The sequence below is a fragment of the Ctenopharyngodon idella genome, chromosome 16, assembly GCF_019924925.1.
Source record: "Ctenopharyngodon idella isolate HZGC_01 chromosome 16, HZGC01, whole genome shotgun sequence".
Lineage (NCBI taxonomy): Eukaryota > Metazoa > Chordata > Actinopteri > Cypriniformes > Xenocyprididae > Ctenopharyngodon > Ctenopharyngodon idella.
In genome coordinates, this window is record NC_067235.1 from 34535667 (window position 1) to 34563462 (window position 27796).

At 36.3% G+C, this 27796-nt stretch overlaps 1 protein-coding gene across 4 annotated transcripts in view; it reads right to left on the reverse strand.

Annotated features, from left to right (window-relative positions):
- csmd3a (CUB and Sushi multiple domains 3a) overlaps positions 1-27796 on the reverse strand; it is a 305727-nt gene that overhangs the window by 237166 nt on the left and 40765 nt on the right. For all 4 annotated transcript variants that reach the window (XM_051864521.1, XM_051864522.1, XM_051864520.1 and 1 more), the window contains exons 3-5: positions 26925-27037; positions 17420-17614; positions 899-1106 (exon numbers count right to left, since the gene is read on the reverse strand). In XM_051864521.1, the coding sequence (XP_051720481.1) occupies positions 899-1106; positions 17420-17614; positions 26925-27037 (516 nt within the window). The remainder of the gene's footprint in view (positions 1-898; positions 1107-17419; positions 17615-26924; positions 27038-27796) is intronic.

Consider the following 27796-nt stretch of genomic DNA (forward strand, 5'->3'; position numbering starts at 1 on the left):
GAAGGGAGACTGGTGTTTGTCGCGTTTTTGAAAGAAAGGGAGAAAACATGACAGAATAACATGACGGATATCGCATTTTGCGCAAAATTAATAAATGACTTTTCAATACCGACCAGATACAATACTGATTTTGGCGGAAACTCAATTTTTTTTTTTAAATTGGCGTTTATCGTGTTTTGGAACCAAACTCTTCAAATACTCTATTTCATTTATATAATGATTATTTAGGGTATTTATAATTTATATAAAATAAATAATGAATACATAAATTAAAAATACCCTATGTTCTAAACAGGTTATATAACATTTGTATATCAATATATAAAATCAAACAAAAGAAAATAAAAAATAAATAGCCTATTTTTATTTATATTGGGTATATAAACCATTTATATAATATATAAACACACACACTTACACACACATAGTGTATTTTTCTGTATATATAATTAATATTATATATATATATATGTGTGTGTGTGTGTGTGTGTGTGTGTGTGTATAGTATATTTTTATATCAACACATAGAGACAAAAATACAATAAATAAATGCCTTATTTTATTTACATGTTGGGTATATAGTATATTTCTATTTTATATTATATAAATAATTAAATAAATTAATAAATACTAAATTTAGAGTATACAGTGTATTTTTTTTTCTAATAACATAAAATCAAACGTTGAATGAATGAATGAATGAATGATTGTTTTTTTTAAATCATGTGAGAAGAAAGAGGCTGTGGAGAGACACAAGAAAGATGAAACTATCACAGATATGAAGGAAATTACTGGCCTTGGATGATTATAAAGTTTAACACTTAATAACCGATCACAGAAAGCAGCGTCTGGCAATCATAACAATCATAACACCACAACAATCCAGTACGATTCTCACCATATTGTTGGTGGATCGGATCCCTCAACTTCCAAAGAGTCGAGTTTGCTGTCCATCTGGAATTCAGTGAAGACCAGTGAGATGGTGTCTCCTGGATCAGCGAGGATGGTCCACGTACATTCACCACTGCTCTGATAGTCCTTCTGAAAGTCTGGACTGGAGATGCTGCCACTCGACCCTCGGAAGGTCCCGCCACACGTGTCCTCCGCTGTGGACAAACAAACGCACAACATTAACAAATATCATCTATAGTGAGGGCATACTGAAGGCATTATTTTCAGTGAAACAATATTGCACTATGACAACAGCTTTCCAAATAAAACTGACTTGATTTGACTTGAATCATTGAATCATTGACATTATGATTATGGCAGATGATGAGCATCACACAGCGAGGGCGAAGCTTCCCCAAAATAAATTTGGGTGTCTTTTTGCATACTTTGCCAACACTGGATTAGATTATTGTCTGCCAACAAACCAAATAAACAACGATAAGAGCCATTATTGTACATCAGGTTGATCACACTAATTGCTGGTTATGTTCTGAGGAACAGAATTATTGTTTTAATGAGTATTATATGGGTTTTGCAAGCATTTATTTTTCGAAAACAAAACTAAAATCAACATTTAATTATGCAGCCCGAGTCTGGCTTGAAAACAGAGACAGTGTCAGATAATTAATCTAATTAGCTTCATGCAGAATGAGAGGAAAGCGTCTTATCAAAACACTTGCACTTAATGAAGAGTTTTTTACATTTAAAATACATATCAACAGGACATCAGCTAATGCAACATCTTGCACACGCAAGTGGTATGCAAAAAAAAAATGCGTTTGATTTTCAGGGTACAACAGATTAAATGGATCATTGCACTACTCTCATGTCATTTTTCAACTCCATATGTGATTGTGATTTTCATGCAACACAAAAATAGAAACTCTGAAGCTATTTTACATGAAACAATCACTCACAGTGAGCTGTCAGGCTTCACAAAAGCACAATACTGCAAGTATTGCAAGCCTTCTTCTGAAGATATAATAGCTTAATGTGAAAAACAGAATTATTCTGCAGTCATTTATTTATCCTCCAAACCTGTATGACTTTCTTTCTTTTGTGGAACACAAAATGAGATGTTCTAAAAAAAAATGTCTGTTTTGTTGTCCATACAATGAAAGTCAATGGGGTCCAATGTTGTTTTGACGAGTTTTCTGCAGTAGAAAGTTAGTCAAACCGGTTTGAAATGACATATATGGGTCATTCTACAGAACTGGTTCAAAGTCAGAGAAACATCTTGAAAAAAAAAAGTCTTTTTCCACAAATTTTGTATGTATGCAATATTATATAATATCCGAGGTACACATTTCTACTAATTGGGCAAAACATAAGTATGAATGTTTTCTAATGATTTGCATAACTGTACTAAAATTTTGTTTATTTACCCCCAAAAAATGATTATGTGTTCCTTTTTGTCACTACCAAAACAATGATGTCACTACCGAAACAGTCACAACATGTGGTGAAGTTTCGGAAGTGACAATTTTACATACTTTTGAGCCGCTCAAAGATGCTAATCAGCACATGGTTAGCTAGCACAGTTCTGAACAGTTGTACACACATAAAAACAAAATTTTATTGAATTACACAAAAAACAAACAAAAAAAAACAATGTGACAAACGAAATTTCACCACATATTTTGGTCATGACTGTTTTTTAGATACTTTTGAGTCTTGCTCAAAGATGATAATCAGCACATGGTTCGCTAGCACAGTTCTGAACAGATGTAAACACACAAAATCTAAATTTTATGGAATAACACCCAATTTTTTTTTTTTTTAATTGTGGAAAAAAGTGTCTGTTAGTGACGTTCCTTAAAGTTCCACACAGATTTTCAGACTTTTGAACACATTTAACTCAAGATGATGGACCTATCTACTGTGAAAGAGAGGCTATGAGAGGGAGGGACACAGGAATATTTCCTGATCAAAAATGTAGAAGTGTGTTAAAATCAGTCTCAGACAATGGACTCAAACACACAGTTTCGGTAGTGACATGAAAATGAGGGACACATTTTTTTACAAAGTTTCATGATTTAAAAATAAAATTTTAAATAAATATTTTTAAAAATCAAAAATATATTATTAAAAACAACAATGGACACAAATTTTAATATCAAAATCAAAATCATTTTCACAAGTTGAAATTTAGGGGTTAGGGTTCGGGACAGACACCTCCTAATTAAAAGTACCCAATAAATGATGATTTTATATATATTAAGCTTACTGATATTTTAAATATTATTGTGAGATTCAATAGATAATAGAAGTAAACATCTAAAATTTGTATACTTAAATGCTTTTTAAATGTGTTTTTTGGTTGTGGGACAGCAGTTTGCACCAATTCTGTAGAATGGCCCATATAGTAAATAATGATCATTTTCATTTTTGTGTGAACTATTCCTTTAAATGAAATTGATCTGAACTCTCATCCCCAATGAACTATTACTTTAAAGCATTTGAACAAAATAAAGAGGGATAACAGTCATACTAGAGTTCAGTTATTTCCACATCTGACAGTGAAAGATGTGATTCCCAATTTGTAAATTGCATTATACGTATTTAAATATAATTTTAAATGCGCATGTAGCGATGCACATCTCGTTCATTACGAATCCAGCAGACGGCAGGTGCATTTGATGCTTCAAAGCAGTGAAACATCCATTACTAAAATTTCTGAAAGCTTGGGTTTCATATCTATTAATGCGTGCTGGCAGTCCACGTTCCCTAAGCTGCAAATTGCCTTATATGTCGGCATTTCTGGCCTAAAAAGCTATTTTAGGCAAACTCATGCTTTATCACAGGACTCTCTCGACAGCTCATGCAAGGAGAAAATAACGAATGAGTTCCAGCCGCACAAGGGTCCAGATCTGCACAGGCGCTTAAGATGCAGGGAATGTAACATGTTTGCAATGCAGTGGGGAGTTGCACGTAAACAACATTTTTGACTAAACAGCAAAAGGCCTAGTTCACACAGCAGCTTATGTTGGTTAAGAACTGTCCACTTCGACAGGAAGAGACCATCTGACCAACATACTGTATAAAGGGACTAAACAATTTGTACAACAAATAAAGTTATTGTCTCCTAAAAGAAAGAATCGATTCTGAACTGATGAAACGAGTCATCAGTAATTCCAGTTTCACTTCTGGTTACAAACCTACATAACAATGTAACAAATTTGCATAATGCCAGTCTACGGTCTTCATTGGCTGCCGGTGAACAGCATCTCTTTGCCCCGCCCTCAATCACTGCAGTTGTATCTGAGACTGGAAGAGTTTGGTTCGTGTTGTTCATGTCGAGAAGACGTTGTTTTCAGAATCACTTTGATGAGATTGATCTGGTAAAACCGACGCCATCATTACTGTTCGTATCACTGTGAATCAAGTGCTGAGATTCAAATATGATAATGAGCGTTTGGTTTCTGACATGCGCTGTAAGTGGTCGACAAATCACAACAGACTGGGCCGTCTGACCAATCAGAGCAGAGCATGCTCTCAGAAAGAAGGAGTTTAGAGAGACTGAATCTTTGAACTGTTACAGACTCTGAGAAAATGAGGTGATGTGCAATGTATATTGTGAGAAAATTAGTGTTTTTTGACCTTTTGACCTGTAAACCTATTGCAGGAGACTCCAAAATAAAATTGGGAAGCTTTAAATAGCATAATAGGGGCACTTTCATGATAAATTATTTACATTTCTTCCATGGAGCTGTTGTTGTCATTATTTTTCTAACAATTCATTGGCTGGCCATCAATTATTCCTTACGTAATGATAAATTATGGTAGGGTAGTCTCCAGAAACCGTTATACAGAAAATATTGGAATATACAATTGCAAGAAAAAGTATGTGAACCACCTGCAGAATCTCTTGTTTGTCCTGAGCAGTTAAACTGAGCTCTGTTCTTCAGAAAAATCCTCCAGGTCCTGCAGATTCTTCAGTTTTCGAGGATATTTTGCATATTTGAACCCTTTCCAGCAGTGACTGAATGATTTTGAGATCCATCTTTTCACACTGAGGACAACTGAGGGACTCAAACACAACTAATAAAAAAGGTTCAAACATTCACTGATGCTCCAGAAGGGAACACGATGTGCTAAGAGTCGGGGGGTGAAAACTTTTGAACAGGATGAAGAGGTCCAAATTTTTCTTATTTCGCTTGAATATAATTTTTTTTTTTCATTTAGTACTGCCCTTCGGAAGCCACAGAAAATACTTTCATGTTTCCTGGAAGACAAATTAAATACAATTTACCTTGATCTTCAAATTCCAAATATTTTCACCCCCCATCTATTAATGCATCATGTTTCCTTCTGGAGCATCAGTGAATGTTTGAACCTTTTTTAATAGTTGTGTTTGAGTCCCTCAGTTGTCCTCAGTGTGAAAAGAAGGATCTCAAAATCATTCAGTCACTGCTGGAAAAAGTTCAAATATGCAAAACATGCTGGAAAACTGAAGAATCTGCAGGAGCTGGAGATTTTTTCTGAAGAACAGAGCTCAGTTTAACTGCTCAGAGTAAACAAGGGACTCATGAAGAACCATCACAAAACAAACAAACAGTCGTAGATCATCCAGGTAACCACACACAGTATTAAGAATCAATGGTTCACATACTTATGAATGGGTCATTTTAATAAATTCAGCTATTTTTTTTGTCTTGTGGATTATATGTAAATATCTTTTATGTAAAATATCTTACTCAGGACAGTACTAAATGAAGAATAACATGCATTTTGTATTATCTCCCTTATTTTGTTAAAATTATTAACATTTTCACAGATTCTGCAAGTGGTTCACATACTTTTTCTTGCAACTGTATGTATAGATTTCTGATCATCCAAAAGTATTTAAAACTTCAGACCAATACTTTTCATAGACATAATACAGAAAAGAAAGTTAAATTTACTTTCAATTTATTTGTTTTGTTTTTTAAAGTTTTCTAAAAAAAAAAAAAAAAAATCTAGTTTATTCAGAATTAACTGCCCACAATACTATCTATTTTCATGCTTCTAATGATTATTTTAGAGTCAAAAGCTTGCTGTGTCAACCCGGTAACTTGTAAACACAACTTTAGCTATGTTTCCATCCACCTATTTTATGTACATTTTAGGATATCGCATAAAAAATTGCTGGATGTAAATGCCAAGATGCAAATAAATTCTAAAAACGTGCATAAAAACTTATTGGCTCAATTGAGGCGAATTTTTTATCCGAGAAGAAGACAAGTATAAACTGTGATGGAAAACATTTACTGAATAAATCCATCAAAAACAGGTAACTTTGCCTCAGCAGAGGCTGTGATTGGATAAATGGACTAACGAGCGGACCAATCACATTGCAGCATCTCAAATGTTGGTTTGAGTCAAAGTTTGTCATCAGAATGATGTGGTTTAATTCCCTCCAGAAGCGTCTCACATGATGTGTTCCCAAACACCAGCATCCGAACGCAAGATCACATGACAGCGTTTATTGTGTTTCGTCTGACGCTCTGAGACCAACTCATTTATGATGGAGGGAAAAATAGCCCAATTGAATCAACTTCCATTTATTCATTTTGTGACAATTTCCCAGGAAGTAATGATTTTGCTCTCTTGAACACATGGGATGGAAACGCTGCTTTATTCGCAAATATTTTAACTTATAGTCCAATTTTGTGCACAAGTTAAATTTACAACTTTAGATGGAAACAGCTACTTTCTTTCCAGACTCACTCCTGGAAGCTGCATAAAGCCAGCCAATCAGATTAGAGCTTGCCAGATCAAAAAAAAAGTCCTTTTTCGGTTTTGTCTGCAAAATGGATTACACAGAGAGAGAGCGGTCTGTGGATGGTCCAGGGCTGTGCCGTCTGAAACTGAGACTACACAGAAGAGGCAGTGAATTCAAGGCATTTGCTGAATCTAATGTAGGCTGATGTGATGGGAACATGAAAGGTACTGGATAATAGATCGGTACATCCCTTATCCTCTCTCATTAGAGCAGAGCCCAGAAGAAGAAACATCACACTATGAGGGATTAATGTTGCTTTTCAAGACTTCATTTGGATTCTCATTATCTTTTATTCTGAAGGATGAACTGTCGTTTTTGTTCTTTCATCAGACCGAAAGTTCAACACTCCTCGATGAGTGTTCGAGAATAAACCCAAACCCTGTTGAATATGGTTACATTATCATTCATATTAGCCCTGCCTGACTTTACAGCGCCTGCAAAGAGTATTTCCACACTCAACTGCAGTGAATTGCATCATTTTATAACGGTGTGCCTTCACTTTCATTACAAGTCACTGTGTAAAAGTGAAATAAAGTTAGTTCTCAGAAGAGATCTAGCATAATTTGTTTGCAGACATTTAAGTGTGAAAATGTCCAAATACTTTTTGGGGCCACTGTATAAACACATCAACTGCCTCAGATTATGAATATGCATTAACACCAAAACTGAAGTATGCATATTAGCATTTCTAGGCAAAATGAATATTAAAATAGAAACCGCTTCAAATCAACATGCAATCAAAATCAAATCCATTTACTTCCTTAAAAATGCATGGCTGGTATTGTTACATACATTATATACATATACAGTATATACATATACATATACAGTATATATATATATATATATATATACAGTATATATATATATATATATATATATATATATATATATACTCCTATCTCTTAGGGGTGTAACGGTACATGTATTCATCCCAAGCCATCACAGTACAAACGTCACGTTTCGGTGCATACAGTCAGACGACGAACACAGTCAGTCACAAGCGATTCACACTCCAATCCAGAAGGGGGCGCGTGCGGTAATGCAATGCTGTTTGCTAACCGCCACAACAGGAAGAAGAACATATGTTTACATGTAATCTTTCAACCAGTGTTTCAACCGCGGAAAGACATCAATAAAACCACTTGAGAATAATATCTCACGTAGCATTACATTTACCTCAGGCAAGTCATTTAGTGTCCACAGCACGTTAGTTCAATAGAGAAATGAACTCTAGAGGGAGAATTTCACTAACTATATGCACTATATTAGCTTATATATTCGTTATATTTACCTCACTGTACCTGCTGTACCGAACCGTGACTTCAATACTGAGGTACGTGCAGAACTGTCATGATTGTGTATTGTTACACCACTAATACATATATATTACATGTTTGTATGTATAATATGAGAATGAAGGTTGTGAACGCTGCTTCATGTTAACTTTCAACAAAAGCATGTCTCTATTGACAGACAGACGTGTTTAGTGTTTAAATTCCTGTTGGATGAATTTAAAAATAAAGCGTGTAATTTTCTTCCAAACTCCCATTTATGCAATCCTCCACACTGCATCCAGTGTCAGGTAATCATTATCATTAGTAGTAGGATGTAGAGTTCAGCACACAGTCTACATGCAAGAACAGTGTGTTACAATTGCATCGCAGGTGTTCATTCGACAGCTGAATCACACACCTGTGACACACTTACAGAGCACATAAAGGAATCAATAATCGCAATATATGAGATTCTTTGCCACAGGGTGCTTTATCTTCCACAAGACAGACACCTTGTAAATGGAGGAAGCAAAATAACTTTGCTGGAAATAGCTAGAGTGGGAAAACTGGATTTTCTTTGAGAGCTTAAAAAAAAAAAAAAAAAAAAAAAAACCTGGTGTTGCTCAATTAAGTTTTAATTGTGAATGTTGACAATACAATTTATTTTGTTCACATTGTGTGTACTGCTCAAAACATGCTAGAAAATACTGTTTATTTAGTCAGTTAATGAAGCAGCAGGCTTGTGCAACCAAATTGCATTTCCCATCATTCTCTGTGGCTACACAGATATATATAATGATCTTGATTTTGTTGCATTAGCACTACAAAGTTTTCTGTTAAAGTAAAAAAGAGAGAAAACCACTATGAAATTGCACAATATATCCAAATTATGGCCTTTAGCCATGTCTTATTCATGATGCTTATTGTACATTTCCATTCTTCCATTTTTTTTAAAACTCCTTCCTGCATTGCTTTAAGAGAAAAGAAAGCACTTATTGTCACTTATGAAAGCATGAAGCATGAAAAAAATTCTAAAAGCTACTCAAGCTAAACAGCGACTGATTCTTGAGATAAGGGACTGAACATGTTTTAGAAGTTAGTTTTAATTTAATAATACATTATTTTTAAACTGATATATTTGTAGACAAAGGTCTCAGCTAATGTACAGAATTTTAATGAACAGGTTTTTCTGAAAATGCTTTTTTCTAAAAATGTACATTTATTCACTTCGGAACTTAATTTGTGTCAACTTCGTCAGATGCATTAAAAAGCATGATATTTTAATTTGATCCATCCAACAACAGTGTAAAGTCTTCCATTTTGTAATAATGGTGTAAAGGAGCTAAGTGAAAAAAAAATTAATTCTCTATTTTTTTTTTTTTTTTTTTTTTGTCTTGGGTTAGGGTTATTATGAACAATCCAGTTCCTAAATTCCTTAATTATCTAACCTCCTTTTTAATATTAAACATATATAACCAATGTTTTTAGGTTCTTAGGTAGTTCAGTTGATGTTTTAATATTTTAACACAATTAATAAAAAAAAGAATAAGACATTTCTTTCAAAACTAACAAAAACCTTCACCTGATAAATATCAGGTGTTAAAAACTGATGGAGTTGACAAATGCTGACGGCGGTGACAAAAACTTACGGAGTTGACACAATGACGGAGTTGACAAATGCTGACTGGCAGTGTTGACAAAAACTGACGGAGTTGACAAATACTGAAGGAGTTGACAAATACTGACGGTGTTGACACATAATGAAGGAGCTGACAAATACTGATGGAGTTGACAAATGCTGACTGGCGGTGTTGACAAAAACTGACGGAGTTGACAAATACTGACGGTGTTGACAAAAACTGATGGAGTTGACAAAAACTGACGGAGCTGACAAATACTGAATGAGTTGACACATAATGACGGAGTTGACAAATACCGATGGAGTTGACAAATGCTGACTGACGGTGTTGATACAATGACGGAGTTGACAAATACTGACGGTGTTGAAAAAAACTGATGGTGTTGACATATAATGACGGAGTTGACAAATACTGACGGTGTTGACAAAAACTGATGGAGTTGACAAAAACTGACGGAGTTGACAAATACTGAAGGAGTTGACACATAATGACGGACTTGGCAAAAACTGACCGAGTTAACAAATGCTGACTGGCGGTGTTGACAAAAACTGACAGTGTTGACAAAAACTGATGGAGTTGACAAAGGTCCAGATGGAGCCAAATACACAGTATATATATAAACAGAATCATAAAACAACATGAGAAGAATTCCCCATATGCAAAAAAAAAACAAAAAACATATTAAATCACATTATATAGACTTTTTGAGAGCACTTGTCAACCATCAGACATAAAACCCGACAGAGTTAATGTCTGACGGAGTTGACAAAATGTAATTTTTTTCCACCTTTACCACATGTTTTGTTTTCTTTCTCAGTTATAACTGCCTTAATAAACATATCAAAAATGCTAAGATTTATCCCACAACTATTTACAGAAACTATTAGACCGGGATGACAGAGTTGATATGTTAAAGCTGTGACCGCAGAGACTTCAACATTGTTTGTATAAAATATAAAAAATATTAAAAAAAAAACTTCTAGGACTATGTGTCCTATTGTGAGATCCACAATGAGCAGGAAATAGTAACTGCTCCTCAGAGTTAAAGATGACCATGACATTTCCTGATTTATTCAGAATTATAACGGAGTTGACACAAAGTGAGGACACAACTTTGATAGCCATTTTTTTTTTTTTTATGGAAAATATAATTTAAGACTTAGTTTTTGTATTGTGTAATATATTACAGAGCTCCGCCCTTCAATTTAAATGTATATTTTTGAATTTGTTGCATTTTAAAAGAGAGCTTTTGTGTGTAGGACATGTTTTGCCCTCATCTCAAGAATCAGTGATAGATAGATAGATAGATAGATAGATAGATAGATAGATAGATAGATAGATAGATAGATAGATAGAAACATTTTGAACTTTGTCAGTTATATATATTATTTTATATATACATACATACATACATATACATACATATATTTATGCTCACAAATTTCCAGCAGAGCTGCTTCTGCATGAACTTTGGTGCAGGCACTGCGACTGGCAGCCGTGGGTCCTGAATTCAGAAGCCTTTGAAATGATAATGTTCTTTCCACTATATACATTACATTTTTATGCTGGATTTCAGCATTCATGGTTGGGATATTGCTCTGAGACAAACAGCTACTCTGTGAAAATGGGTTTGATGTACTCAGTTTTGGAACTGGCTGCTAAATGAGCAAGGAGGTAAGCAGAGATAAGATAAGCTCGCTTTGCCATGCAAGACACTAAACTGTCACAGCGAGGCAAACATCTCGACATGTTCTGCAGGGTTTTAAGCTGTCAGAAAGAGCACGCCATTCAGAGCTCCTCCAGCAGAGATGTTGATATGGACAGGCAACAGTTACATGAAACGTGTCCGACAGCCAGTCAAACCACAGAAACTGCTCACACAGCAAGAATTTGAACGCTTTTGAGAGTGTGTCCCCTCGATCTAGCTCGTTCCATCTGGATTCAGAGATATCTGCCATTCAAGTGTGCCGAAGAGGGCTGCTGGGGACTCTTGGATGAGCTCCTACATCAAGAGAATGGGCAGTTTCTCTGAGGAAATGGGATCAAAAGACCATCTGCTCGTTCTGAGGGTCCCGTTCCTCTCTCAGAGTGGACGAAGAACAGAGAGGAAGATGGAGAAGCACTGCAGCAATGTTTCCCCATAGCTAATCTACTACAGAATTGGTTTTATATATACGTTTCTATTAAAATTCTCTCATGAAGTGAAATCCCAGGGAATGTTCTCTGAACATTCTGTTATCTCAAAGTTATTTCAGTAAGATTAACAGAATGTTTGTTTAAAGTTATCTGGTTGAGTTAGTTAGTAGTGTGTTGAAACTGGCGGTTATGGTAAGGGGCGGGACATTTCCCAAACACTAATCACAACACACTGCTCCAGCCGACCAATCAGAGCACACTGTGCTTTTCAGAAGGAGGGGCTTCATAGAGACAGGAACTAAACCAGGGCTTAAAACTAACTTTTTGCCACACCTGCCAATGGCCGGTGACTTAAGAAAATTTACCGGCCATAAATATTTTTAACCAGCCATGAAGTGAATTTTTTAATTTTTGCAAAAACAAGTTATGACGCCAAAATTTCAGGTACATCAAATGTAAAATGACACTGCATAGACTTCAGTGTATAAATTAAACTTAGATTAATCCTTAAACTTATTCAGTAAAGAGCAGTGAGTGATTTTCTCTTTGTCTTTTGTTGCTTGATTAACATTAATGACACAGATAGCAGCAGGTTTATTAGGCTGCTGTCACTTTAAGAGCGAATGCACAGATCCAATATACTGATACACATGCGTTTTCTTTCTCAATTGTTTATGCTCACTTGAGACATAACTGACTATATTTACATTGATACTCACCAATACAGGCATTTTTAAGCGCAAGAAGACGTGAAAGAGAGCTCAATTCAGTATTCGAGTGCTGTCTGGAGACACAAATTTCTGGGCGCGCACTTCGACGTTTGCTTTGTGCACAGAAAACTTCCCACACAATTCTCCCAATGGAGAATTTGAGGAAAATAACGCATGCAAACCTCTTCTAACAGAGCCCAAAAACAAAATCAAGACTTTGTAAAAGGGCATAATATGCCGTCTTTAACATTTTTAAAACATTACAAAACTGGACGCTGATTTTCTGAAATGCACACAGCCAACAGGTCTAATATTCTTGGAACATTTTGGCTTCCTAAGATCTGCGTTTGTCACAAGTCTTCCTCTCAGCTGGCATAAACACAAAGCAGCCATCCACGGCCGCATTCAAGCGCCATTTCTCCCTGTGCTTTGCATTTACCGGCAATATAGTTGGCTTTAATGACATCCAGAGGGGGCGGCGAGAAGGGGCAAGCTTCCAGACTGAGATATCCTCATCAAAGAAGATCAATTTCCCTTGCCTGAAGATGAAAAAGCATGTGCTAAAAAGCCCGGGGTCAGAAAACGTGTAATACAGATTCATCCCTGGTTTGAGTGATTTGGCTGTAGCACAAGGCCACGAGTCTTTCGTTTCACTGAATGAGACGGAAAAGACAGGGCTGGCACTAGTTATTCTCTCTTGTGAATCACATAAACGTCCAACCAATTTTCATGTGTTATATTTGATATAACATTAATTAAACCACTGAAAAGACATTCATGATGAAGCTAGAATGCTAATCTTGCTAGCAGTGCAACACAGTGCTATGATCCCAGCTGAAAATAACTGATTAAACCAGCATATGGGTGGTTAGTTGGTCTTCCAGCCTGTTTTGCTGGTTTTCGGGATGATGCATGAATGGATGGATGGATGGATGGATGGATGGATGGATGGATGGATGGATGGATGGATGGATGGAACGACAGACAGATAGACAGTCTGATGGATGGATGGATGGATGGATGGAATGACAGACAGACAAAACAGAAATTTAAAAGGATGGATGGATGGATGGATGGATGGATGGATGGATGGATGGATGGACGGACAGACAAACAGACAGTTAGAAGGATGGATGGATGGATGGATGGATGGATGGAATGACAGACAGACAAACAGACAGAAGGATGGATGGATGGATGGAATGACAGACGGATGGATGGATGGATGGATGGATGGATGGATGGATGGAACAACAGACAAATAGACAGTTGGATGGATGGATGGACGGACAAACAGACAGTTAGAAGGATGGATGAATGGATGGATGGATGGATGGAACGACAGACAGATAGACAGTTAGATGGATGGATGGATGGAACGACAGACAGACAAAACAGAAAGTTAAAAGGATGGATGGATGGATGGATGGATGGATGGACAGACAAACAGACAGTTAGAAGGATGGATGGATGGATGGATGGATGGATGGATGGATGGAATGACAGACAGACAAACAGACAGAAGGATGGATGGATGGATGGAATGACAGACAGATGGATGGATGGATGGAACAACAGACAAATAGACAGTTGGATGGATGGATGGACGGACAAACAGACAGTTAGAAGGATGGATGGATGGATGGATGGATGGTTGGAATGACAGAGACAGACAGTTAGAAGGATGGATTGGTGGATGGATTAATGGATGGATGGATGGAAGGAATGACAGACAGATAAACAGACAGTTAGAAGAATGGATGGATGGAACAATAGACAGACAAAACAGAAAGTTAGAGGGATGGAAGGATGGATGGATGGATAAATGGATGGATGGATGGATGGATGGATGGATGGATGGATGGATGGATGGAATGACAGACAGACAAACAGACAGTTAGAAGGATGGATGGATGGATGGATGGACAGACATACAGAGTTAGAAGGATGGATGGATGGATGGATGGATGGATGACAGTACTTAATGAATAATGTACAGCCAGTAATATCCTTGTTATCAGAGAAATAGTCTTCTGAATCCAAGACTTTAAAAATTCCCTGAAATTTTCCAAAACTTTGTTGAACTAGAAAACTTTTTGCAACAGCTGGTCATCTTGAGGATCGTATTTCCATTATTGCAACATTCTTAGTGCTTCTGAGTAATCAAGTTCAACAAAATGTTGCTGAAAGAACATTATGCATCATTCTCGAAGGAATTCACGAATCTCTTAGGGAGATGAGAGCTGAAATAGCACTCCAGGTAGAAGCTGACATACAAGGGCATGGTATTCTGCATCACTGTATATAGGGGCATACACAAGTCACTGTTTGGATTTAAACAACCAGCCAAAAACTCAATCAGTCCGCCAGGAAGAAAATATACTGTTATCTGTGTTAGCAACTTCTGAGTTTGCTCAAATCAAAGAGTTGAACCAGTTTGACGACGCAGACTTCAACCCAATTAAACAGAATTTCATAACCAAAATGGTGAGTCACAAACACTGTTTCTGTCTTCATTCAACCAGCTAGAAGCTACTGAAGCAAAACTAATAAGAAGATGAGAGGCTATAATACATCAAACATGTTTGCTGGTTTAAATGCTTCTTAATGAGGCCTTTTCTACACAAAAAGTACCTTTCATCGATAAGTTTTGAGCAATGTTCATCTTTCATCAGGCACAAATGATATAGCAGCACTCATTTTTCACATATCCTGGGGATACAGCATATTCTATCTTTATTCAGTTCAATCATGCGTCATATTCTAAAATGTAAAATGCTACCCACAATACCTGAGTGCACATCAAAGATTCTCACGCTGATAATTAAAGCAACACCTAAATTATTAACTGTATTTCGGAGGCATTTCCCACTGGGGCGACTCACGTTTGATTGTGCCATGCAAAAGAAGACTAATGCAAAAGAACTGCAGGAATTTACAGCAGGCACTGCAGAACACATAAATCAGCATATCTAAAGCAATCCCAGAAAGACAAATGAGAAGCAGAGAGAATTTTAAGCACAATACAAGTTAAAAACAGCGTTCATTTGAAATTCAACAAAACAGAATAATATAAAAGCTGCATATATCAAAGCCAAAGCCAGAGTATTCTGGGCTTACAGCAAAGTAGCCAGATTCACTTTTGAGCAAACAACGCAGCTTATAAAAGAGTCTGTGACCCAAAAAGTGTTTGGACACTTAAACCATACTTTCATTGCATTAGAAAACAAAATATCACAGCATGTGGCATTTTAAAGAAAGACAGCACAAGCAAAACACTTCAAAATAAGTATTTCAGGTTTTATATGATAAAGAAATGCAGTTTAAAAATAGTATTTGGACACTTTGTGGTTGTCTCTCTGCAGTGGAACATGATCATAGTTAATGTGATGAACTCTGCTGTGTGAACTTGATGACAACTGACTTCATACATCCACTAAATCACCAAAACACCAGATGGTTATAGGACTGGCCAAAATATCCAGTATTCACAATATATTTCTGATGCTTTTGGTATCAGGTTAAGAAAGAGATATCTCTGATTTAAAACATGGATAATTGATTCATTTCTGTGAATCAGTTCAAACTGTTTCAAAGAACTGTTTAAAAACTCTGATTCAGCCTTTTCATGATGCTCAATATATATTTTGATAATTATGTATATGCTCTGATTTTTTATATTTTTTTTTTCCAATCAGGATCCATTATTTAAAAAAAACAGACATTTTCCTAAGTAGATTCAAAGTGCAAAAAAAATAAATAAAAAAAAAATGTTTTTTTTGTTTGTGGAAAAAGATAATACCTTATAGCAAACTAATTAAATAAATAATTAATAATAATAATAATAATATTAACAATGAAAATTATTATTATTATTATTAAATAAATAGATACATACATGCATACATATATATATATATATATATATATACATACATACATGCACACATACATACATACATACATGTATGTATATGTAAAGTCATCGCGTCACTGCAGCAAGCTCCGGTTTCTATAGAAACAGACGCGCATGTATACATGCATGAATGTATGTATGTATGTATGTATGCATGTATACATGCATGCATGCATGTATGAATGTATGTATGTATGTATGCATACATGCATGCATGTATGTATGTATGTATACTGTACATGCATGTATGCATGTATATATGCATGCATGTATGTATGCATGTATGCCTGCATGTATGTGTGCATATATGCCTGCATGTATGCATGTATGTATGTATGTATGTATGCATCTATGTATATATGCATGCATGTATGTATGTATGTGTGTGTGCATGTATGCATGTATGTATCTATCCATGTATGTATGTATGTATGCATGTATGTGTGTATGTATGTATGTATGCATGTGTGTGCGTGTGTATGTATGTATTTATTTATTTATTAATAATCATAATAATAATTTTCATTGTTAATAATAATAATAATATGATTATTATTATTTATTTAATTAGTTTGCTATAAGGTGTTGTTATCTTTTTCCACAAAAAAAACTTTTTAATTAAAATATTTTATAAAAAATTATTTAATAAATCTTCCTTTTATTCATTTAGAGAAACATTATTATTATTATTATTATCAGAGCATATACATAATTATCAAAATATATATTGAGCATCATGAAAAGGCTGAAAAATATCAATATTGTTTTGAGTTACAAACGCTCCACCCTCGTTGGATAAATGTCATTACAAAAAAACTAGTTCTGAGAAGAGCTTGGGCATCATTTGTTTCCAGAAACCAATTGCTTTGATATTTAATCATCTAATGCAATGACATTCAGACGTTTTAAGTGTGTCTAAATGCATTACTGCCCTGCAACGCTTTTAATAACAGCTCAGCCTTGAAAAATCAAGTGTCCAGAAAATGAAAAGGAGTTTCTTAGCGCCGCTCCCCAAGCGTTCTTACCTCTGCAGATGGGAATAGGAAAATCCCACACGGCTACATTAGACGTGCTGGTGACACAGGTCAGCTGTGCGTGGCCGTCCAGGGTGTATCCAGACACACAGTGGTACCGGATTCTGTCTCCCACATTGAAGCTTGTTCCATTCAGGATTCCTTTGGCAGGAACTCCAGGATTCCCACAAGAACTGCTTTGTAGTTCTGAGGAGAGATGAAGAGAAGATGCGAAACTCAAGACCAGTTGACAGATTTCTACTGGTTACAACCTGCCAATTATCCTGTTTTCATCAAAAAAATGATGAAAATTAAAAAATTAATTCGTGCAAGAGACAAAAAGGCCAGAAAATCTATCAAGATACTTATGCAGATACGAATGCAGCCGACTGTCCTTATTTATCTCTCAGCCATCTGACGTTCGACTAATATTCCTGCTTTGACACATTTCTAATCCTGCGGGACACATGTCTGGATATATGATATGTTAAGCTCGCTTATCTTTGATTTAAACCAGCACACATCCGCTCTGAGCACCTGCCACCGTCAGAAAGTTTCATTTCAATCCTCAGACGCTCTGCACTGCCCGTTTCACACTGATACTGCTGACAATCAGCTGATTAAAAATATATCAGTTATGATTATAAACTAGTAACTATAAATACGGCATAATGCCCGGAACAACAGTATATGTGGAATTTTGCATTCTGAAATGCATTTTTGAAAGTTTATTACTAAAATAGTCACTGCATACCGCCTGCTACATACAGTATTATACTAAAATAAAATTACAGCACAAGTTTAATATATTTGATTAAAAATATAGTAAAAATTTTATTAAAAAACAGCCATTTTCTATGTGACCACATAGTAAAATGTAATTTATTCCTGTGATCAAAGCTGAATTTATTTGATCAAAAATACAGTAAAATTGTGAAATATTATTACAATTTAAAATATAATAGTAAAGTGTAATTTATTTCTGTGATCAAAGCTGAATTTTCACAGTGTCACATGATCCTTCAGAAATCATGCTGATTTGATGCTCAAGAAACATTTCTGATTATTATCAATGTTGAAAACAGTTCATATTTTGAAGAAACCGTGTAGAAAAGTTCAAAAGAAATCACTTATTTGAAATAAAAATATTTTGTAACATTTCTAATGTCTATAATGTCACTTTTGATCTACATAATCTGACCTTGATGATGATAAATGATTGACAGAATATAATAGAACAAATTAGAGTAGAATACAGCATAAAATAGTACAGAACAGTCACTTTTTGTGGTGCACACACTGATACATCCACACAAACACCTTATAAAAATCATTATCACATGACATGAACCCTAACCTGCTGTATTCAGATTTCTGTCAGCATCAGAAATAAAAGTTTGGTGACATTATGGGAAATTGCACAATAAATCAATGTCATCCCGAGAGAAACTGTGTATAATAGCATCTGCACAGCATGTGAAGAACACAATGAATGTCTTTTAAAAGGATCCAGTTGTACATTAGATGCACTTTAATGCATTTCGCTAATGTGCTTTTGCATTAGAAGTATATAAGAATAAACAAGTGACCCTCGAAAACCAGCAGACGTGCAAAATTACAACTTGAGCAGATGATTCACAGGCAGCTAGAATGATATGGTAGTGCATTTGCTCCCTGGTACACAGTCAGCAAACCATTAATTTCATCTCATTTTGTGCTCTAAAGTCTTAGACTTAAAGCGTCTTAAAGCCCCCCGTCACTTCACACCAGCTGGACCATTATCTCCATGTCACTCAATGAGACAGAGCCTACTTTCCTTAATATACCTTTAACAACAGAGCGCACTTTGGCACAAACACGGCTCCCGATTCGGTCCGCGATCTGCTTTTTAAACGATAGCACTTGAAGTTGATCAAATGCTCATCGCTCACTCAATCTGTCCATGTTTTCCTGTGTGACTCTCTGCATATGAACACAGCGCATCTGTCAGCTCATCTCGGCTCGTGTATAGTCCCACTGAGCTTTATGCCTGTGATTTGGGGTAATGGAGGCATTTCCTGTTCATTACGACAGGTTGGACGCTATATTATGGCAGTCAAATAAATGGCCCGGAGTGGAAATGAATCAGGCTTAGTACAGAAACTGTGTTGAAGTATTTCCTTTGAGAGACGATTATTTATTTTTCTCCCCCTGTTCTAAAGAAGCAATTACAAACTCGGTCCCTCAGCAGGCTGGAAAAACTCAAACACAAACAGAGACATGACAGAAGCGTCGTTTGATTGCGACTGATGGGAAGGACACTGGTGGAGCGCGACATTTGGAGCTGGAAATGACTTTTGGAAAGGAGGTCATTCCTTGTAATTGCTCCTCAGGAGTTGTGATTTGTGGAAATAAAAGTCCATTGATGTCAAATACTGCAGCTTCTCCACTGGTCTGATTTCAGAAGGTAGATTTACAGAGATTCGGAACTAGAGCTGTGTGTGATAAAAACTGTACAATCATCCATCCATCATTCTATCTATCCATCTAGTGTTCTAACGTTCCATCCATCCATTCATCCATTATTCTATATCTCCATCTATCATTCTATCATCCAACAATTCATAATCCATCATTATATCATCTATCGTTCTATCCATCTACCATTCTATCAACCATTCTATCCATCTATCATTCCATATATGAATCCATCATTCTATCTATTGTTCTATCCATCCATCATTCTATCTATTGATCTATATATTCATCCATTCAACCATCAATCAATCCATTCATTCATTCATCTATCTCTTCATCCATCCATTTCTCCATCCATCTCTTCATCTATCCATCCATCCATCCATCCATCGTTCTATCTATCCATCTACTATTCCATCCATCCATCCATCATTCTATCTATCTATCTATCTATCTATCTATCTATCTATCTATCTATCTATCTATCTATCTATCTATCCATCCATCCATCATGCTATCTATCCATCTACCGTTCTATCTCTCGTTATATCCATCTATCATTCTCTCTCCATCTATCGTTCTATCACTCCATCTATCATTCTCTCATCCATACATCCATCATTCTATCTATTGTTCTATATATCCATCCATTCAACCATCAATCCATTCATTCATTTATCTCTCCATCCATCCATCTCTCCATCTATCGTTCTATCTATCCATCTACCATTCCATCCATCCATCATCCATCCATCATCCATCCATCATTTCATCTATCCATCCATCATGCTATCTATCCATCTACTGTTCTATTTATTGTTATATCATCTATCATTCTGTCTCCATCTATCATTCTATCATCCATAAATTTATCGTTCTATCATCTATTGTTCTATCCATCCATCATTCTATCTATTGATCTATATATCCATCCATTCAAACATCAATCAATCCTTTCATCTACCTCTCCATCCATGCTTCCAACCATCCATCTTCTCCACCCATCTCTCCATCTATCCATCCAGCCAGCCATCATTCTATCTATTATTCTATCTATTGTTCCATCCATCCATCCATCCATCCATCCATCCATCATTCTATCCATCCATCCATCCATCCATCATTCTATCCATCCATCCATCTATCCTATAGGCCCAACAGTATACATGACTAACATGAGTGGCTGTCGATGGTTGCATTCTCTATATTCAGATTTAATTTAGTCTGGGTCATGTTTTCTTTCACTTTGCGTAGGATGAGAGGATGTCAAGCAACCTGTTCATGTTGGCATCAGTCTAATTTGGCTAGCTTCTCCCTAGTGACAATGAATTTGCGCCAAAATACCATAGTAGAGATTGACTGGATGCACAACAAATGAAAATGATAAATGCTTTCCCATAATAATAAGCCTATTTTGCTGTCCATGACCCATCAGAAAGACCTGCCATGCACCACTGAAATAAAACATCCACATGTTAAATCATAATCAAATCAAAATGATGTTATTCACTTTCTTAATACCTGTTCCTGGTCTTATTGTGCACAAATCATCAGTGCATGCTATTAACTTTCATATAATCAGTCCATCCCTTCCAATCACATAGCTCCACTTTTATAATACCATCCAATGATTTCCAGATGAACAAAACCAAGTCCTTCCCTACATTTGATATCACTGAATATACTGTTTCACTCAGAAATGGCACATTATGGACGAAAAATGGATTGTGAACAGTTTCATCCTGAAAAACACCACACATGGGCACACGGCGGTCACTGCGTTCCATTGAAGTGTCACTCCACAGACATCTATCTAAGAAACCGCTAAGATTCAGTTTGCTCAATCTTCCAGTGTTTACCTTCACATCCACCGCGGTGGCCTTTGCAACAAACATCCACTTTATGAAGCACAGCAGGAGAGTGTGCTGTTTTACCTGCCATCGCTTAACATGACAGCTTCTACAATAAATACAAACATAAACATGACATAAGCATGGCATGTGGCCTGTCATAACCACTCACAGCCTCCACCACTTGACACCTCTCCGTCACAATGAATGTTGTTGGGTGATCTGCATTGACAGGTACAGGACTGTGGAAGCACTAGCCTGTCTGTTCCAGTAATGTTACAGGATCAATACAACTTAAGTTCTATGGACAGAATCCATGACATGCTGTAGATTTGCACAGAAAATAATTTGACTTGTGCCTTAGTTTGAGAAGCAAGCAAATGCATGTGTACAGGAATGCACTTGCAAAGGAAGTCTATGAGGCAAAAGACATTGCATCAAAATACACACTGTTTTAAAATACAGCCACAGTAATGAATCATTATACGTGTTAACATGACAAGCAGTCCAACTGCTAAAAGGCATTTAAGACGGCTTTATAAATACAAACAATACTCATTTTTATACAACCAAAAAATCAAATGAGTGCTTTAAAAAATAATAAGATCTGCATGATTCTGCATTTTTCTATTATAAGTGCATTCCAGTAAACACAGTTGTTTGTTTTCACAAAGTAATGGATGAGTCAACATGTCACAGATGCTGCCAATAACAGCTTAACTTATATTGATCCTGGGATATTCCCTTCAATCAGAAACAGCTCAGACAGACGTCACTAAACAATGAAGCCCCTCGCCACTGACCCCAGCTCTCTCGTTATGAGAAATGGCTGCTATTTTGATCCCACTTGCGCTTACTGGAGATGTTCATAATAGCTCCCAAAGTGCCTGTGAAAAGACCAGCAGAAACACTATAAGGACACTTTTATCTCAAATCATTTAAGAGAAAATAGAACCGCCATTATGTCTGGTCTTCCCTCAAACTTGAAGCCTTTAAAAAAAACTTGGTAACCACAGTAACCATTTAATACAACGATAAGCAAGCTTAGAAATATATATATATATATATATATATATATATATATATATATATATATATATATATATATATATATCAGATGTTGATAATATTTCATTATTTCAAGAATATATATATATACACACACACACACACACACGTGTATATATATATGTATATATATATGTCCAAATAAAAAATACTGACTTGAAATGATTATTGATAAAATTTAGCTCAGTCGTATAATTTTAAATTCATACAATCAATTCATAAGTCAAGATGAAATATTTCATCATCTGTAATCGAATTTTCAAAAATAAATAAATAAATAAAGGTTAAGTTAAAAAAATAAAAAGTAATGACAGGCCAGATATTGACATTATATGATTATTTCAAACTCAAAAGAATTTTTCCAAATTTTGGAAGAAGTAAATGCACAAGACAAACAATAGATTTATAGATATAAATATCTTTACACATATAAAAATTTCTGAAATTATACCAATCTTCTGAAATTAAACCAGTCCCACTAGTTTGGGGCGGGACTATCTGTTTGGCAGACCAGTGAAGGACAGGGAGACTGAACTGTTTGAAATCAATTATTATTTTTGCAATACTTTGCCCTTAATACTGCAGAATTTACACAGTTGACCTTAAATATCTATTTTCAGGTATAATTGTGCACATTCATATGTCAGGACTGAGTGCTGTGATTATAGTGGGCAAACTGCTGAGGTAATTACCACAGGATGATCCCAGGAGATGAGCCGTTCATCCCTCTATACATCTAATGACTGCGCTGCCCTTGAAGATGATGTAAGTTTGTCAGAGCATCTATATTGTGACGCTGAGCACACTTCAGCACACAGCAATCTTTCCCTGGGAGCCTGTCACGATTCTGGGCGCATTCCGAATTATTGAGCTGTTTTTGCATACAAGCAATCAGCAAACACCACCAAAAACCTTCACAGAATCCACTGGGACGGGGCCACCAGGAACCCTGTGACACGCAGATTTCACGGGTCGCCAAAAGAGAATAATGCATTTCAGAGACATTATGATGCAATAGGCCACGAGCAGCACATTTCAAAGGTTGCACAAAAAAGACAAAGAGTGCTGCCATTTCTGCTGTGTTTTCATGTGGCTCACATTTCCATAAACGAGCGCTCTTTGGGCATCCCAGCAAATGTTTCTGAATCAATGTTTTGGGCTGTCATAGCATTTAGACGACAGAGGCTTTGCAGGGAGGACTGTTAATGCACGCTGTGATGGCCGAGCATTAGCATGTTGATCATGGCACATGGTATTTCCAGAGTCATTGGCATTCAATCGAAGGGCAGACAGAAAGGTTGAGGTTTCGCATCTAACTCTACACTCAGAAGCTGACTCGTACCGGATGGCGATAGACACATTAATCAAAGCGCACGCACTGACTGTCAAACTTGGTTTCGGTTGTTTCGACGTGATGGAAAACTGACAGGAACCAAAATGAGATTTCTTTTCCCCTGTGTGTGTCCATCTCTCTCTCATAAATGTTGAATCACCAGCACATTAAAACCATTGGACACGAACCAAACCCTTGTTATTGCTGCTTGCTAGGACTCATAACTCTTAAGCCCTCACCGTTTGTGCTACGGACACAAATTATACCTGAAATTATAGGGCTAGTCGAGATGAGGTGTGCTTTTGCTTTTCTAAGGACTTGAACATAGATTGACTATAGATCCCCATGAATATCAAAGAGATTTGAAGGCAAACATCTAGAAAGCATCCAAAATACCCTAGCAACCACCTAGCAACTACCTAGAGCACCCTACAAATCATGTCAAAACATCATAGGTGGACTCTTTTCACTCATTAACCCAGGTTGGGACCTTTAGATCCCCGAGAATCTAAAGAAACCATCCAAAATACCCTATTAACTATCCAGAACACCTTTCAAACTACACCAAAACACCATAGTGACCATTGTGGGCTCTTTTTACTTATTAACCCATGTTGGGACCTTTAGATACGCAAAAAATATCAAAGAGAATTGTGGGCAAACACCCAAAATACCCTATTAACTATCTAGAACACCCTTCAAACCACTCCAAAACATCACAGTAAACATGCTGGGCTCTTTTCACTCATTAACCCATGTTGGGACCTTTAGATACACAAAAATATCAAAGAGAATTGGGGGGAAAAACCAATAAACCATCCTAAATACCATACCAACCACCTATAACACCCTTCAAACCACTCCAAAACATCATAGTGATCATGGGGGGCTCTTTCCACTCATTAACCTATGTTGGGACCTTTAGATCCCCAAGAATATAAAAGAGAGTTGGAGCAAACACCTAGAAACCATCCTAAATACCATATCAACCACCTATAACACCCTTCAAACCACACCAAAACATCATAGTGACCATTGTGGGCTCTTTTTACTTATTAACCCATGTTGGGACCTTTAGATACACAAAAATATCAAAGAGAATTGGGGGAAACACCCAAAATACCCTATTAACTATCTAGAACACCCTTCAAATCACTCCAAAACATCACAGTAAACATGCTGGGCTCTTTTCACTCATTAACCCATGTTGGGACCTGTAAGATCCTCAAGAATATCAAGAGACTTGGGGGCAAAGACCTAGAAACCATCCTAAATACCCTATTAACTATCTATAACACCCAACAAACCATGCCAACACATCACAGCAAACATGGTGTGCTCTTTTCACTCATTAACCCATGCTGGGACCCAAACAGATTTTACCGGTAAGAGACTTGGCCGTAATCACATAGAAACTTTCCAAAATACCATAGCAACCACCTAGCAAAGCCTATCTCTTCATGAAAATGCTCTAAACCAGACGTTAAAAGAGCCTCAAACTCCTCAATTACGTACATCAATCTATGGAGATGAATGACAATGAGATAAAGTCATTGTGAATTCACTGGGAATCCCAGGCCCTCTGGAGTGCAATAACCTGCAGGATTAATATTCTAAAACCCATAAAATTCAGAAACACATTAAACACAAAAGCGTGAGCCAAAGCCCAGGCTGGTCAATGGGACTGAATAATTCAGACTGTAAAGATGGAGCAGATGGGGCGGCATGCTGTGGTCAGGTCAGGAGGATAACAGGTGGAGAGAGTGATGGAAGATGGCGACTGGTTGAGAAATGACAGAGGGTGTAGATGACCCAGACGCTTGCAAACCCAACCAATCATGGCCAGAGGCTGAAATAAACTTGATGGTGCAGCACAACATCTGCTCAGATTTTAAACATTCCCTTTTGGGTGAATTAAGTGATCCAAAACCAGGCTGACCAGAGACAGACAACATTTTAGAGGGTATGTTTAATGGAAAGTCTAATTTTCCTTGGCCTTTTAAAAAAAAGCCTGAATAGTCTGATGCACAATGGAGACACACTCAAGCTTTCAGAACTCAAAAATACACGGCACAGGATGTTCTGACTCAGGTTTCTTTCACTTTTCTAACTCATCTGTCTGTCGGCCGGCCCATCCAACTATGTCTATCTATCTGTCTATCTGTCTCCTTCTAGCAACCACCCAGAACTTGAAACTAACAATCCCCCAGAACACACTAGAAAACACAAACAATTCCCTAGCAACTCAACACCCACAACAATGGATTAGCAATCATACAGAACCACCCAAAATGCCCTAGTAAATTAACAGCCTGAACAAAGAATCTGCAATCCTAGCAACCCACACTCTTCAAACTGTCCACAGAATTGAAATTACACAAGGCCAATAATACCCCAACTTCAAAACAAGTACTAAAATTACATCAGCCAGATATAACCTTCATACATCAAACTAACCTCCACATGAATATAAACTTTCCGACAAGGCTTTGTGAAGGAAGAGACAGCATAAACTATACTGGACCTGACAGAAAACACATCACCCAAAGTAAAAAAGCAAGAAACCTTAGGGGGTAAAACGTGAAAAAATGGGAAAGGATTCATTCCCTATAATAATAGTTATTAATAGAGTATTAAGGAATGAATATATTGCTTTTCACTCTTCTAGCTTTACGCCCACTGCCTGCTGTCAAACACTTGTGTGATGAATACACTTTCAATTGACCGCTACAGTGTGCAATTTGCATCTCCAAACTCAAAAGCCATGATAAACAGCAGAGAAAATTAAAGGTTTTGTTATGTTCCTTACCTTCATAATATATTTTAAATCCATGGGCGCTTACAGCAAAGTCGCTGGTAAGACGCAAGGAAAAAATGGATCCGGTACTTGTGACAGGAGCCGGCACCTGGAATCCTGTTAACCTGTACGAGAAGAGAGAAGTATTACTATAAGAAGTTAGAGGAATAAAATAAAATTAAATTAAATTAAATTAAAAATAATTTATTTCATTTATAATAAGACTAATGAAAAAGAAATGTGTTTTTTATTTCTTTTGATAAAACATACTTTTTATATTAGAGAAGTATTACTATAAGCAGTTTGAGGAATAAATAAAATAAAATAAAAATAATTTAATTAATTTATATTAAGACTAATGAAAATGTTTTTTTCTTTTTTATTTCTTTTGAGAAAATATACTTTTTATACACATTTTATCCCAAACCTTTCACAAAAGAGCTTGTTAGGGCTGCATGATAAATTAATGGCTATATTATTCAAAAAATGACAAAAAATTGAAGTTAGTTCAGAACAACTTGTTTTGCGAATGCTAGTTGGTTACATATTATCTAATGCAAAAATTCATGCATTTTTAAGTGTGGCCAAAAAAAGTCCAAATACTATTTCGGCCCACTGTATTTTGTTCCTAGCTGGCTTGACAATACTATTTCCCAGGAGTCGTGCCCACTTTACACCGTTCGCCTACTCTACTCTGGTTTACACAACAAGACATAAAGAATGAGTCACTTCTTCCTATTTCATAAGAACTCATTGTCTTACTAACACGGCCAGTCCTGCCTTTAGGATGTGAAGCTCCCTGAAATTGAACTGAACATGGAAAAGATCAATGAGCCTCAACGATTTTAAAATATCATTTCACAGAAGTACCATGAGCATTTGGG